The 15,506-nt window shown below is 39.7% G+C and overlaps 2 protein-coding genes across 2 annotated transcripts in view; both read left to right on the top strand.

The window, feature by feature from the left end:
* BORCS7 (BLOC-1 related complex subunit 7) overlaps nucleotides 1-15,506 on the top strand; it is a 115,771-nt gene that overhangs the window by 18,622 nt on the left and 81,643 nt on the right. The gene's annotated exons all lie outside the window — the stretch shown is intronic.
* WBP1L (WW domain binding protein 1 like) overlaps nucleotides 2,386-15,506 on the top strand; it is a 48,108-nt gene continuing 34,987 nt past the window's right edge. The window contains exon 1 of the mRNA XM_020967603.2: nucleotides 2,386-2,427. Coding sequence (XP_020823262.1) covers nucleotides 2,401-2,427 — 27 coding nt within the window. The 5' untranslated portion in view covers nucleotides 2,386-2,400. The remainder of the gene's footprint in view (nucleotides 2,428-15,506) is intronic.

The following is a 15,506-nucleotide window of genomic DNA, read 5'->3' as shown; positions in this document are numbered from 1 at the left end:
TTTTTAATAAATTTTTGTCTCTCAACAAAAATCTTCTATCTCTCCAGTGCCTTGCCACCCGTTAAGAAAGAAGGAAAAAAACCAAAACCCTATTGTGAACTGGGTCAGCAAACCAAATCTCCACATTTGACATGTCCATACATACACATACATATAAACATGTGTGTATATTTGTATGTCTGTCTGTACTTTGAGTACATCACCTCTGAAAGAGGTAGCTTGTTTCATCATGAGCCCTCTAGAATCGTGGTTGGTCATTGTGTTGATCAGAATTCCTCAGTCTTTCAAAGGTGTTTGTCTTCATGATACTGTTATTTTTTAAATTATCTTGGTTCTGCTTACTTCGTTCTATGTCAGTTCATACAGGTCTTCTCATGTTTCTCTGAAATAATCTCCATCATTTCTTATAGCACAACAGTATGATATCACTTTCTTATACCTTAGCTTGTTTGGCCGTTCCTCAGTTGGAGACCCCCTCAGTTTCCATTTCTTTGCCACCACAAAAATATTGCTGTAAGTATTTTTTTACATCCATGTTTACATAGCTTTTTTTGATCTTTTTAGCATATAGATGACATAGTAGTGATATTGTTAGGTCAGAAGGTATGCACAATTTAATCACTTTTTGGGCAAGATTCCAGATTGCTTTCTTGAAAGACTGAGCCAGTTCATGGTTTGTATAAAGTGACTATTAACTTTCTGTTCAGTTTTTCATCATTTCACTTAAGGACAAAAAATTTATTCACTGAATCAAGTTTTGAGTGGTACATAAAGCAACTAATTGATTACTATTCTTGGAAAATGAGAAATAGCTTATGATAACTTCAGATTATCATCATCTTTCGTTTTGTACCTAATTGGAATATGATGTATTTGGGCCTGTGAATTTTCTACAATTTGTTAAATATGGTTCATTTCCCTAGGGAGAGCTTGGGATAGCAATATGTAAGCACACTATCCTAGCATAGTGCTGCTATCATAAAGATCTTTCTTAAATAGTGCTTGATATATTATTTTATTATTTTATATTTTTATTTACATATAATTTATTTATATATTATGTATGAAACTGTAATATATAAATACTTGTAGTAAATAATAGAGGAAGATAAGGCATGTGCCATAATCAATGTAAAAGACAACTTTTGGAGCTTAAAACATTTAAAGAAAACGAATTTGGGTTTGGTAAAGTTTATTTGTCTGAAAGGGTCGTGTCTGCTAGTCTAAGCCAAATTATAGGAATTCTTGTCTCATGCTACTGTTGCCACTGGTTGGAGCCTGGGTTTTGGCAAAGCTTGTGTGACTTGAGCATTAGCTAGGTGGAAATAAGAGGGTAAAATTTTGTAGTTGCAATGCAGAGCTGTTCTCTCCATTGATGAGAAAAATTGGTTTCAGAAGAAAAGGCACAGAAATCTTTAAGATAATGAATATTTCAGAAGCAGCGCACAGTTTAAATTTAGTCTGTGTTTTTCTGGCCACTTGGAAGCTATGGTGGGACTTTCTGTACCTCTTATAAGGCAAGTGAAGAAAGACATTGGCATCTTGTACATGCTCAGTTTGTTTATGAAATAGGAGCTCCCTGGGGAAGAGAGGACCTTAGAAATCAGTGTAGAAATGGAGCTCAGCTTTTAGGGTTTGGGTTGTATAGACACCGTGGTGGAGATAAGGTAGTCTCTAATTTCTTCATGGCCATCTCTGTACTAGCCCTTTGGAAGGTTGGGGTAGGGACGATAGCAGTGAAGGACTTGCCATGTTACCATAAGAATACTGCATTTTTCTTCTTAGAAATATGATAGGAAAAGTTTTCGTGAAACTATTGCTTAATTTTTTTTTTAGGAGAAACAATGACTCAAGTTATTCTTATCCAGAGACATGAAGGCTTTTTGTAGATTTGGAAACTTTATTTAAAGTATATCTTGATTTTTCCTAAATTGTGGAAAGCTATTGAGACTAGAAGTAGCCCCTGACTTTGTCATATTGCAGACTTAAATTCTTCAGCAGAACCAGGGCTGGCAGCTACCTGGCCATCTTCAATTTACAGCACATCCTCAGTGGTGTTCTGCAGCAGCTGTCTGAAGTGTTTTTTTTTTAATGTACTTGAACTGATGTCATTTCCCCTTTGGCAAATGGTTTGAAGGCTTTGCTGTGTCTGAGAGATGTCACAAGAAGGTGGGGGATAGGACAGCAGGGAAGGGGGAGTGAGGAAAGCAGGAGGGAGGGAGGGAGCCTGCTTGGTTGGTCCCAGTACTGTTTACTTAATGTTTTTTGCTAAGGAAATCCAGTTCAATAGGATTGCAACCACAGTCTGTATGCATTAGATGAAACATAGTTGTTAAAGACTTTTAACTTTTAAGAGCTTTTTGTTCTCAAACCTAAGTGTGTGGACGATGCTGTTGCAGGATGCCTTTCCTTTGGGGTCTTAGACAGGTAATTCAATTGGTTTTGTGTTGTGTGTTTGGGGATGTAGTGGGGGGGGAGCTTGTTATTGTTTTGGGTGGAAGAAATGTTTTAGAAAATGTCTTCCAGTTTGTGACAGGCCAGCTCCCACACAGCAATTCCCAGTCTTCCCTTCTTTTCCCTACTTGGTACTCACTTCCTTATGCTAACCCTCAAATCCACTCTAATCATAGACTGTTTTTAACTCTGTCACGTGCCACCTTTTTTTACTGTGTCAATGATAGTGGTAGTGCAGATCCCACAAAAAAAAATTGGACTGTGATACCTTATGGGGAAAGGGGTTTGTGTGGTTGACGGAGAGAAATTAGTAATAAGGCTGACAGTGAAAGCCTTTCCTCCTCCATTTTTATTTGACTGGCTGCCAGAGACAGAATCACAGTATGCATTTTTATAAGCAGTTGTGATAGCATCTTTCTTTTGAAATCCCAGGTTATATATTGCTTCTTGTTTACAACTTGCAGTGATGGTACTGGAGCTTAGTGGACACAAGTAGGTGTCAGGAAGGGTGATGTGAAAGTGGGCACAGAACACTCACAGCACTAACTTTCCAAGCAGGTGGTCCCCAGTTGCAGAGACCAGGAATGAATTGCTTTGGAAGTTGCTGTCTGAAGAAGCAGTTCAGAGTTATAGCTGGTAGCCTAGCAGGGAATGAGCAACTGACTGGCTGCTGCTGCCAAAAATTTGTCCAACGGCTTTCAGAGAGTTAGAATCCAGTGCAGGCCACCTCCCCTCCCTGCCTCACTCCCCTTTGGTCTGAGAAACTTGGCTTATAGGAATGTGTAACTCTAACCATGCTCAGAACTATGAAGGGCAGGTTGGAACTGGACTCACAACTCGAGCTGTGTTCTTGCCCTTTCCTGAGATAAGGAATATCCACAGAAAGGCAGAGTAGTAGGAGCAAACCAGATGAGTTTAAAAGTGAGGCAGTGAGGTTGGTTGGGTTTAACCTTCCAAAAAAACCCCAAACAAAACAAAATTGTCTGCACAAGTGTTGGTTGGATTACCTTTAGTTTTTTATGGTTTTCGTGACAAGGAATAAATTTTTGAGAAGCTTGAAATATGCCCTTGATATTGTTAATTCTTGGTAGTGTTCCCTTTGTGGCAGCCAGCAGGCAAGTGGTGGTGTTGGCACTCTTCTGAACTCCTCCAAATAAAAAGATACCTCTTTTTTTAAACCTACAAGGGAGAGCAGAGGGGTCATGAACAGTTCTCAGAACAGAACATAGGTGCCCCAAGCCTTGTCTAGTCCATAGCAGATGAAACCCCACAGTACTTTTTCTGATAGTAGCAAGTAGGTTTAGGACACAAGTAAGTACACAAAGACAACATGACTTAAGAGGGCTGCTTCCTCTAGAGAACAGGGAGGCTAGTGGTCCAAAGCCTGCAGCTAGGTGGGAGAAATCTTGTTTTTGTGACTTTTATGAAACCATTTGGTATTAGGTCTTGTAACCTCTTCTGAAATTCAGGATAACTGTACAGAGTTAACTCTTATCAGCCAGCCCTGATGGCCAGGGGGTGGTAGGGAATTCTAGGAATGGGAGTATGTATATGGAAGTTGAATGACTAGCTTGTGAACTCGTCTTCACGTGAGACTTTATGTACCATCTAGGATCTTAGCTTTTTAGAAGAACAAAATTGATAAACAGGTTCAATTCAACACATGTGTTATTAAGAATGTTTTATTTTTGACATAAATGTGAAGGAAAGCTGCCACTTAATGATTCAGAGTAGAAAAAAATCAGTATTAGATTTGTCAGGGACAGGACAGTACCTTGCTTTCCTCTCTGGTAACAGACTTTATGACTGAATGAAATAGAAAATTAAGGATAATCTATCTAATACAAGTTCTGTAGGTCCAGTGTGTGAGGAAATGGACACAAAGCTTTTCTTCAAAGAGAGTCCATCAAATTTGAATCTAGGCCTTTTCCCTTGAGACTGGGGTTGGCAATCCATAAGGCTAGCTAAAGACCAGGTATGAACTTCATTCAGTAAATGTTTATTGGTTGTTTGCTATGTGTAGAGCCTTGTAGATGCTGTAGGATATACAGAGATGACCAAAGCACGATTTTTGCCCGCGAGAAATTTGCCATCCTGTACTGTTTAGATAAGACACAAACCATTTTAAGTAGAAGAAATGTTTTAGAGAATGTCTCCCATTTTGTCACAGGCCAGTTCCCACACAATTCTCAGTCCTCCCTTCTTTACTCTGTTTGGTACTCAGTTCTTTATTCTAATCTTCAAATCCTCCCTAATCAGAAAAAGATTATGATAAGAGCCCTAAGGGATTGATTAATTCTTTGTACTTGTAAAGGCAACTAGCATGTAGTAGGTACTTAACAAATGCTTGTTTGATAAGAGTCACTGGCAAACAGCTATGAGAATTAGAGAAAGGAGAGATCCATTCTAACTGGGAGAATCAGGGAGGTCCTTATGGAGGAGATAGTGTTTGCATCATAACGTTAATATCAGTTGTTTTTGTATTTTTGTTGTATAATGGCCCAATTAAGTGCGTTTGTATTGGTAGACTACTGGTTCAGCTAGATAGAATATCTTACACAGCTCACCTATGAAATGTTTCCTTTCACGTTGAAACTACCCCTCCCCTGCCAAAGCACCCAGAATTGTTTACAAGAGCTAGTTTCCTGAGGCCAGCGTAAATAGGCAGTTAAGAGGTTAGGAAGAGGGAAGGCTGGCTTTCATTGGGGTGTTACCTTCCCAAGAAGAAGACATTACGTGCCTTTATCATAACGAGGACATAGGACTTTTTTGTGTCTGAAAAGGTGTCTCCTGATGACTTACTGATCTTTTGGTCTATATCTCATTGATATCCAGGCTGATTCTAATTGGTGATCAGGGCAGCAGATCCTTCTAAATCATGAGTGTGGACAAACTACAGTCAGAGCGTGTGTTGGTGTATACACTGAATTAAGAATTTCTTTAAAATTTAAAATTTAAAAATTTAAAAATGTTTTCATGTTTTTAAACGCAGCAAAACCTTGATTTAAAAAGGTAAAAACCATTCTTCGCTTGCCTATTGTACAAAAATAGACAAGGGGCCCAATCTGTTGGACAGGGTTCTAGATCAGAGGTGTCAGTTATATTCTGAGGCCTGCAAAACTCCTGAGTGTGGCCCTGTTATAAAGATGACCCCAGACTCAGTTCCGAAGAGTGATGTCTCAAAGATTTTTTATTAAAAGAGGTTGAAGTATGCCATTTCGATTCTCGGGAGAAGCGGTTGCACCTCCTTGGGAGGGGAGAAAATGCAAACAGTAAAAGAAGGCAGGGTAAGCTTTATAGTTAGTAATTGCCTAACTCCTCCCTTCTGGATCAGGATTGGTCCTAATCCTTCTGGGTTACAATGTTCCTTATATGCCCTACCCCTAACATACATTATGTGCCTAGAATTGTGCTATCACTCTCCCCCCCCCCCCAAGTTAGCCTGTGCTGATTTCTGGAAATGTAACTCTTTCATTTCTCACAGGCCCTGAACCAGATTAAAACGTAATTGGAAAGTGTTCAACAAAGCAAATAAAACCAAGATACAACACAGATATAATGTTAATTTGTGGTTTTCTAAGTCAGTATGTGGCTTCAGATATCCATTTCTATTTGAGTTGGATACCTCTACTCTAGATCGTCAGGAAAATACTGTGATAATAACTATTGTTGCTCACATGGCCAGAAAGGGGCAATGTTTTTTTCTAAGAAAAAAGGAAGAAATGGTGTATGCAGTAAGTCATTCTTGTTTTATGAAAGAGGAAACAGGGCAGGGGTGGTACATTTGGAAAGAGAACACCAGATTTGGAGTTAGAAGGCTAGAGTTCAAATTCTGTCTTTTTGCCTGTGTGAGCTAGGACAAGTCAGTGAAGTTTTTTGTACCTCAATTTCCTCATCTGTAAATTGAAAGAATTGGACTAGGTAGCCTCTAAGGACCATTCCAACTCTAAAACTATGCTTCTAGGATATTAGGTAAAGTGATTTATTCACAGCTACACAGATAGGAGATGGATTTGAAATCAGGTGTCCTGACTTCAAGTCTATCGCTTTCTACTATATCTGTATCTCAGTTCCTATGGTATATATAGCTTTTACACAAGGAGAATTACCTGGACCAAACATGGTGGTGTTGGCCTGTAATCCTTTATCCTGGGAGCCAGAAGATGTTGAGCTTGGGGTTGGTGATTTGCGATGGGCTGAGTGGATGAGGTGTCTGTACTGTCTGGTACTAATACAGTAAGCTTCTAGGAGCAGGGGCCCACCATATTGCCTAAAGAGGGTAAAACCAGGCCAGGCCAGAACTCCAGATAAGTAGTGGGATTGGGACAGTGAGTGGCCACTATGCTTTCGGCCTGGGGTAGATGAGATTCAGTCTCAAAACTAAAAAAGAGAGAATGAACTGGCTTCTGTCACTCTCCCCTTTTTTAATTCCCGAGTCAACTTGGAGTGCTGAGCATCAAATTGTGGACGTTGCGACCCTGTTGGGCTTGCTGTCTTCCTTCACAATTCTTTTTCCTTCAGGTAGGAAGTGCAGTGACAGCCCGGTTTGGAGAGGACTTCCTTGTAATGCAAACAGACAGCAAAGAGTTGGAATGGATCTTAGAGGCTACCTAGTCCAATTCCTTCAATTTACAGATGAGGAAAGTGAGGTCCAGAAATTATCTATCCCAGGCTGAAAGCATAGTGGCCACTCACTGTCCCAATCCCACTACTTATCTGGGGTTCTGGCCTGGACTGGTTTTGCTCTCCTTAGGCAACATGGTGGGCCCCTGCTCCTAGGAGCTTACTGTATTAGTACCAGACAGTATAGACACCTCATCCATCAGCCTACCGCAGATCAGAACCCCCAAGCTCAACATCTGGCTCCCAGCAGAAGGGATAAAGGTTAAAGCCCAAATCTTGGGTTGGATTTCTTTTTTTAAGTTCTTTAAGTAACACAACTTTAGAAAATACATAGATTCTGCTCTTCCCCCTCCTTTTAAAAATAAAAAGGATAGGCAGAGATTCAGACCCAGGTCCTTTTGAATAATATATGTGAATTCTTGAACTCCAACCATGTCTGCTGAAAGAAGCAATATTTCAGAGGCCCAAGTCTTGTTTTTCATCACATTCCTGTTATCAAAGTAAAGAGAACTCAGTTGACTGAAGGAGTAACTCAGTGGATAGGAGGAATGTAACTGCTGATTTTGAAACTTTAATCCTAGATGGAGCCAAAGAAAACAAACACTTCTTCCAGCAATAGCCCATATGTTTAATACCCCTCTCTGCCCCCTTTCCTTGGAGAGGTAAATATGCAACCAGTAAAATATAACAGTTTTGCCCTAGTTTTTAAACTGATGGCTACATTAAAAACTCTTTCCCTCACTCCCTCATTCTTTGGCTCACAGATAGCAATGTTACCAGCCTTCCTCCCCTTCCTCCTCGGTATGTTCTCAGCACTGCTTAACTTTTTGTTTATTTAGATTTAGGAGTATTAAATTGAAATGGGACCTACTGTGTTGCTTGCTGCCTTTGTGGCTTGCTGTGTTGGGCCCAGCCAGCATGGAACCCTGAACTCCATAGACTGCCTTAGCTTCTTGTGGCTTGACTTAGTGATTTGAACCTGGAAATTGAATGTCATCTGACCCTGAACCATTTCCCCCCTCTGAATAGGAACAAAGTAGAGATGCAATAGGAGTTGTTTACATTTGTCCCTAGCCAGAGAGAGACCCTTTCAAGGATGTCAGAAGTATCAAGTGGAGGGAAAACATGGATGGGGGCACCTTTAATTCGATTCAACAAACATTTACTAAGTGCTTTTTGGGTTTGAGGCACAGGGCCAGCATGTATACTTTGCTAATTTTAGGCATCATTGGTTTCATTGAAGTGGATGCTTCCATCACTGGTAGCATTGACGTATATAGATAAATAATGTTAGGTGTGATGCAAGAAAAAAAAAAGAGATACAAAGTACTGTAGGTAAATTTGAGGAAATAAGCCAGTTCCTTTCTAGAAAAACAGCCTAGGACCTGTGTGGGCCGAATTTTACATAAATGATTGGTTCCCTCAGGATTCAGTACAGTAGAAACAACACTTTTGCCATTCAAGCCTCTCCCTATAGGATGTCATTAGATTTATACATGTACTCTAAATGAGCCTACCCCAAAACAGGGCCTTGTGGCTCAAAGTGCTGTTTTTAAGCATTGAACAGTTTGGCATGTGGTTCTCATTCAGAGTTTGGAGATCACAGTTTAGCCACTAGCCAGTAGTACTTTGAAAACTTCTAGAACTTCCACTGTGGAGCTAATGGGCATGCCTAAAATAGGGACTATCACTAAAACTAGGCAGCTTTCCAAACAGAATTTGTTTGCTTTGTCTTATGAGGTTCTGAGTTGTAGGAAACAGTCTTGTGATTTGTCTGGTTCTTAACAAGCTTGCCATGCTGTTAGGGTCAGAGCCCAGGAATAGGCAGACTGTGGTAAGTGCTGTAAGAGGCACAGATTAAATACTGTAGATTCTTTTTGGATGGGGCGAGGCAGTCGGGGTTAAGTGACTCGCTCAGGGTAACACAGCTAGTGAGTCCACTGGGCCACCTAGCTGCCCTTACGGTAGGTGTTAAGGTAGGAAGGAAGGAATCATAGCCTGGGAGAATCAGGGAGGGCTGAGCTCATGAAAGACTGTTAGACTTCAGTCAGAACATTATTCTCATTTGAGACTAAAGCAACTAATAAACCAAACTAAAAGCACAATAGATGCAGCCCAGAGTTGAGTCTTGCTTCAGTTTGTAATATGTAGTTAGGAAGAAGCATGGGCTATTTTAAGAAGAATGAAACTGTTGGATCCTCTTGTGTGGTGTTACTTCATTATCAATCAATAAGTCTTTCCTGAGTCCCTCCCAAATGTACAGCCCTGGCCTAGGTAATAGTATGGCAGCAACTGAGAAGTGGAATATCCTTGTCCTCGAGGAGCTCCTGTTCTATTGGAGAGGGCACAAAACAATTAAGGAACAATCTAAGACAGGATGTAATTAAATGTTAAAATGTGTGGTACCAGCTTAAGTGCTATTGAAAGTTCAGAGAAAAGTGATCTTGGTCAGTGATGACTAGAAGAGAAAGTCTGGATGAACAGAAATCTGTACTATATGGGGAGAATGAGCCAAGGGCTGAAAGGAAGAAGGGCTGAAGTGCTTTCATAAGTGGAAAACAGGTCTCTGATGAAAGTCAGGGTGTGCTTTCTACTGTCATTCCAAGCAATGTGTTTGTCCACTTGCCTCTGTATTTATAAGCAGGTCAGTGGTGTGGAATTTTAACTCCTAAATTCTCCCTCAACTAATGGCCGTTAATTTAGGACCTATCCTGTTAGAAACAGTTGGCAAGCAGTCACTTTGCCAGCAGGTAGATCAGACATAGCATTTCTGGAATAGAAATTGTAATTTCCCTCTCACTGGACTTTCTCCTAGGAACTATTATGCAGCAATTCTTGACAATAGTGTGAGGTTTCTGTTGTAGTTCATGCTTAATGTAACTCACCTTTTCTAGCAAGGGAAATAAATGCCTCTTCCAAATAATGTGAAATCTGTTTTAGACTTGCAAAGTGCCAAGATTATAGTTAGGCACTCCCCCCCTCCCCCTTTATTATTATCATTACTATTTGATGAAGAGAGTTTCTAGTTTCTAAAGTCTGTCGTTTATCCTCTATCAGCTTGCATGAATGACATTTTTAATGTGCTTCTCTCTAAAGCAGAAGTAAACAGTTTTATAGGATCATAGATTAAAGCTAGAAGGGAGCTATAGAAGTTATCGAATCCAACCCTTTCATTTTATGGATGGGGAAACTGAGGCACAGGAGGGTTAAGTGATTTTTGCTTAGGGTCCAAAAGCTGCTTGAGAGCCTTGAGGAAGGATTTGAACCCAGGTCTTTCTGACTTCAAGTTTAGCACTCTGTCTATTATTTCGCACTGCTTTCTTTAACTAGACTGAAATTTTTATTGACCATAAATCTGGTGCTGGTCTCCAGACAGGAAGATACACCAGAGAGAGTTGTTGAACACTGATCTTTTGACCCCAGACAAGGCTGCTGAAGTGGAATAGTATTTTCTGAGGAAGTAGGCTTAAATGAAAAATTACCTTTAAAAATAGTAAGATCTTAGAGGACACTACCCTCATGCCGAGGTGGTATGGTAAAATGGTATTGTTTAAATTTTTATTAAAATATATCTATAAAAATAAACTTGTAACCACAGTATTTCTTAGTTCATTAAAATGTACTTTCTTCTATGTTTAGAGGTATTTTGTTTTACCAAGTGTCCTTTAAGAAGTACAATAAAATCTCAGTTAACTAAAATAATACCAATAATGTTCATTCTTATGTACAGTTTTTTTGTTTTGTTTTGTTTGGAGGCAATTGGGGTTAAGTGACTTCTCCAGGGTCACATAGCTAGTAAGGGTCTGAGGTCAGATTTGAACTCAGGTCCTCCTGACTCCAGAGCCAGTATTCTATCCACTTCACTGCTTAGCTGCCCTTTATGTAGAGTTTTAAGGATGACAAAGTACTTCCCTCAGAATAGCCTTGTGAGTTCAAGTAATTACTCTCAGTTTTCCATTAAGAAAAAGGAGGTGTAACTTAAGTGATATGCTTTGAATTAGCACTTGGCACTGTACTAAGACTTAAGTGTTAGAACTGGAATTTGAATTCAGTTTTCCTGGCCCTAAGTTTCTTTCACTGTACTACACTGCTTCTCAAGGTACCGTACTTTAGAGGAGAGAATTGTAAACTAGGATGTAGGAGACCTGAGTTGTAGTGCTAATTTTTTCACTAACTTAGTGTTTAATTATAGGCAAATCTTTTAATTTCTTGGAGCTTCAGCTTCATCATCTGTTAAATGCAGGTTATAACTACCTTGACTGCCTATTTCACAGGGTTATTATAAGGATCAGATGATATCTCTCTGAAAAAAGTTTCAGAAAGCAGCTAGTATAATGTAAATTACACAAATTACCAGTATTACATACATTGGAGGTGACACACTTGTGAAGGAGTTCAGAGATCTTTTCTCATGATATCAGAAAGAAGAAACTATACCTAATATTTGAAAAAATTTCAGACTTTAGTACCAAAAAAGGGGGACCCAAAAAATATCAATAACTACCAACCCATGTACTTCTTTCCCTTCTCTACAAAATCTTTGTTAGAATGATCTACACACATTGAAGGCATCCTTGATGCAGATATGGGATGAGAACATGCAAGTTTTCACAAACATTGCTGTATAGTGGGCCATATCCTTATGGTCACATAGTTGACTGAAATATGTAAAGAATACAAGATCCTGTATTCGTGAACTATAAAAACATTTGATTCAGTAAAGTGGAATGCCCCCTTAAAGACTGTCTTCCGACAACTTCTTTTACTTATATATGTCAGACTCATAAAGGTTCCTTAAAAGCTTTAACAGTGGAAATAACTTTGCCACTCTTATGACCCTAAGTCTCTTTCCACTGTGCTACACTGCTTCTCAAGGTACCATACTTTAGAGGAAAGAATTGTAAACTAGGATGTAGGAGACCTAAGTTGTAGTCCTAATTTTTTCCACTAACTTAGTGTTTGACCATATGGAGGATTTCTAGAACAGAATCCAATTATGGAAGCATTCCTGATAGATGGTAAGGCACTCTAGATGCTCCTCTTTGTATATAACATTGCGCTCATTACATACTGTAGATGAGATTCAGAATCACTTAAGAATTCCAGACTTGTTATCCATATATGAAAAACCAAGTGGATGAAGAATGTATATGTTGTTCAGAATTGGATGGATAAGCTAAAGAGATAATCCATCAGTACCTTTGACAGGTACTGTGAATAGACAGTGAACTGGGATCAGAAATGAATAAGGAAAGAGAGTGGACTGAATTACCTTTGGAAATTGAAGGTGATTTTAATGACCCCACACTTCTTCCTGAAACAGAAGCTCTCCTTTAATGATAGTACCATTCTGTTGATGCTGTGTGACCAGTTGTAAGTGGTGTAACATTAATCTCCAAAGGATTAAACCTGTGGGTCACCTAAGGGCAGTGTAGAGACACATGATGGGCACAAGTGGGCTGTGATATAAAGGCTGACATCAGAGAGATGGTTGGCTAGAAAGTAATTAAGATTGTGGAGCAAGAGTGAGGAATGAGTAATAGCCCATGTACTACATCCACACAGTGACAAGAGAAGAAGGCTCTAAGCACATTGGGTGGACCCCCTTTAGAGGAGTCTAGAGAACTCAAGAACCATACACAATACACAAGCCAGATGAGAAATTGGGGCTGGATTGTCAGATAGTTAGTAAACATTTATTAAGCATCTGTTATGTGTCCAGGCACTGTGCTAAGCACTGGGGATACAGAGTCCAGATAGTCCCTGCTGTCAAGGAACTTATAATCTAGTGGGGGAGACAGCAAGCAAACATGTACGAACAAGCTATATGCAGGATAAATTAGAAATAATTATTGGAGGTGTATGGGACAGTGACCACTAAAATCAAGAGTTTGGAGTCTGAATCAGAGATCAGAAAAGGTCTTTATTGTTTCTCATGAGAAAGGGCACAGCCCTCGTGGCTGCTCAAGCCGCAGCTGGCTGTGAGAAGCAAAGTTTTATAGTCCTAACTCATGCCCCCTCTCACTCTCTTACTTCTTTCCCCCATTGGCTGGGAACTCAAGGCGTACAATCTAAATGCGGCAACTAATAGCCAGTAGAAGCAAACATGCCCATATTTGGGAACTAGATGTGTTTGTGCGCCAGGAAGCGGGCGCGACCAGGAACTGCCTGTGCTGAGTGGATTTTTGAGAAAGGTGAGACTCAACTCAGGGCTTAGGCCTGAGGAAATTGCACTTTAGGCCATCTCTCACAGAGGGAAGACACTAGAATTAAAAGGGGTTGGGGAAGGCTTCCTTTAGAAGATGCGATTTTAGTTAGAACTTAAAGGAAACCAGTAGGCAGAGATGAGGAGGGAGAGCATTCCAGGCATGGGGGATAGCCAGTGAAAATGCCCAGAGCCGAGAGATGGAGTGTCTTTTTTGTAGAACAGCAAGAAAACAAGTGTCACTGGAATTGAGTTTATATATTATGATCTATGTTGTTCTAGGGAGAACCCCACCATGATATGATGATTACCAATCCACCAAAGTACTGAATGATGTCATCAGCGTTATTAACTGGGACTCTCAATCAGATTGGTTTTTCTGTTCTTGACTTTTAGAAAATAGAGGCAAACAATAAGCCTATATGACCTCTTTATTCAAAATGAAACACCAAAATCAAGGTCTCTATAAGATATGTCCTGAAGATCACAAACATTCAGTCCAGTTTCCTTCATCTGCATAATGTCCTACATGATAATTAATCAGAATGCTCACCTAGAGATCCTGCAGTTTCTTGAATCATCAAATGAAAGAGGGAATTGTATTCAGTAGTCTTGTACTAACCACAGCAGGAAAAACACTCTTTAGAAAATAGAGGGACAAAAATGAGTTTGCTAGACTGTAAGCTCCTTGTTCACAGGGTCAGCATGGAGCATAGTAGTATGATGAATGTTTGATTGTTTTTTACACCTCAAAGTTTTTTTCTTTAAATATTGTGATTATTGAAGGGTTATATTGTTTGCCAAAATACATTCTTCATCAATGCCCCTTCTTTGAATTTCTGTAGACAGTTTTCTTGTTTTTTTCTCCACTTCACAGATTATAGTTACTTAATCTTTACTGTGGGGGGAAAAAAGGCCAAGTGACTATTGTACATTTCTACTGAAATGAAATTTGACCATTACCTTTTTAGTTTCTTGTGTTAGAAATTGGGAGGTGAGGGGGAAAAACCAGTAAGCTATGCTACTTAGTTTGGGAGATCAGGAAAGGCGTTTTTGTAAAAGGAAGTTTCTGAAGAAAGCGAGGGATTCTACAAAGGGAAGAAGTGTGGGATGGGGAGAACCTGTGCCAAGACACATAGGTGAGAATTACAATGTCCTACACAGTAAACAGCTACCAGACCAGTCTGACTGGAATGGAGAGTTCTGGGGAGGGAAGTGATAGGATATAAAACTGGAAAGGTAGATAGACACAAGATTATAGAGGGCCTTAAATGCCAAATTGAAGAAGAGTAGGTCTGGATAGGATTGGGCAAAGCACACACCTATGGCCACATTAACAGCCCCTTGGCTACTCTCCAGTGTGCCAAAGGGCTAACCCCCCTCAACATACCACCTACTATTTTAGGCCTCAGCTCTCCTGACTAGCCTCTGCCAAATGTGCCAATCTGTTTGGTGTATTTTTTTATGGGACAATAATGGCTAAAGATGAGGGAGCTGTTGGGGCTTTTTCATTGGCAGCCAAAGCAATGAAAGTGAAATGTTACCCCAGGTAGAACATAGATATGTTATTGTACACCAAAATGCCATTTTCTTTGCAGCTGCATGTGAGCCACACCCAGCAGGCCTAGCAAAAACTTACATTTTCTTAGGCTACAGAGATCAAGGAATGTACAAATCAGAACTTACTTATCAACTAGAATTTATTTAATATCCTCATTTTATAGAGGAAGAAACTGATGCCTGGAGAAGGTGGTATGATTTCTACCTAGACTATTGACCTGTCCATTACATATGACAACCTAATTTTAATTTTTGTGGGATTGATTAGAGCCTTGTTGACAGCTGTCATAGAATCAGAGATTTAGAGCTGGAAAGGACCCAAAGACCTTATGTAGTTTACAGAGAAGAATCTGAAGCCAAAGTCACATAGGTAGTAACTTACCTGAGCTGGTATTTGAAATCATTTGAGTTGCATTTCCTGTTGCCCCATATCATTGGCTAAGTGTTCACAGCTTCCTTTTGCCAAATTCAGCTTAACGAAAACGGCTTCATGCTTGCTCTGCCATTTTGCAGACATAGTGGAGTTCTGGTTAATAATAATTCACATTTATAAATCACATTAAAATTGACAAAGTACTTTCCTTACAACTTTGTGAGGTAGTGCAAGAATTATTAGCTCCAGTTTTCAGTACCTTAGAAAACTTAGGCCCAGATGATAATAGTT

The sequence above is a fragment of the Phascolarctos cinereus genome, unplaced genomic scaffold (assembly GCF_003287225.1).
Source record: "Phascolarctos cinereus isolate Bilbo 61053 unplaced genomic scaffold, phaCin_HiC Scaffold_3;HRSCAF=262, whole genome shotgun sequence".
NCBI classification, from domain to species: Eukaryota; Metazoa; Chordata; class Mammalia; order Diprotodontia; family Phascolarctidae; genus Phascolarctos; species Phascolarctos cinereus.
The sequence above is the reverse complement of the archived record's forward strand: the minus strand, read 5'-3'. Positions and strand labels throughout refer to the sequence as shown.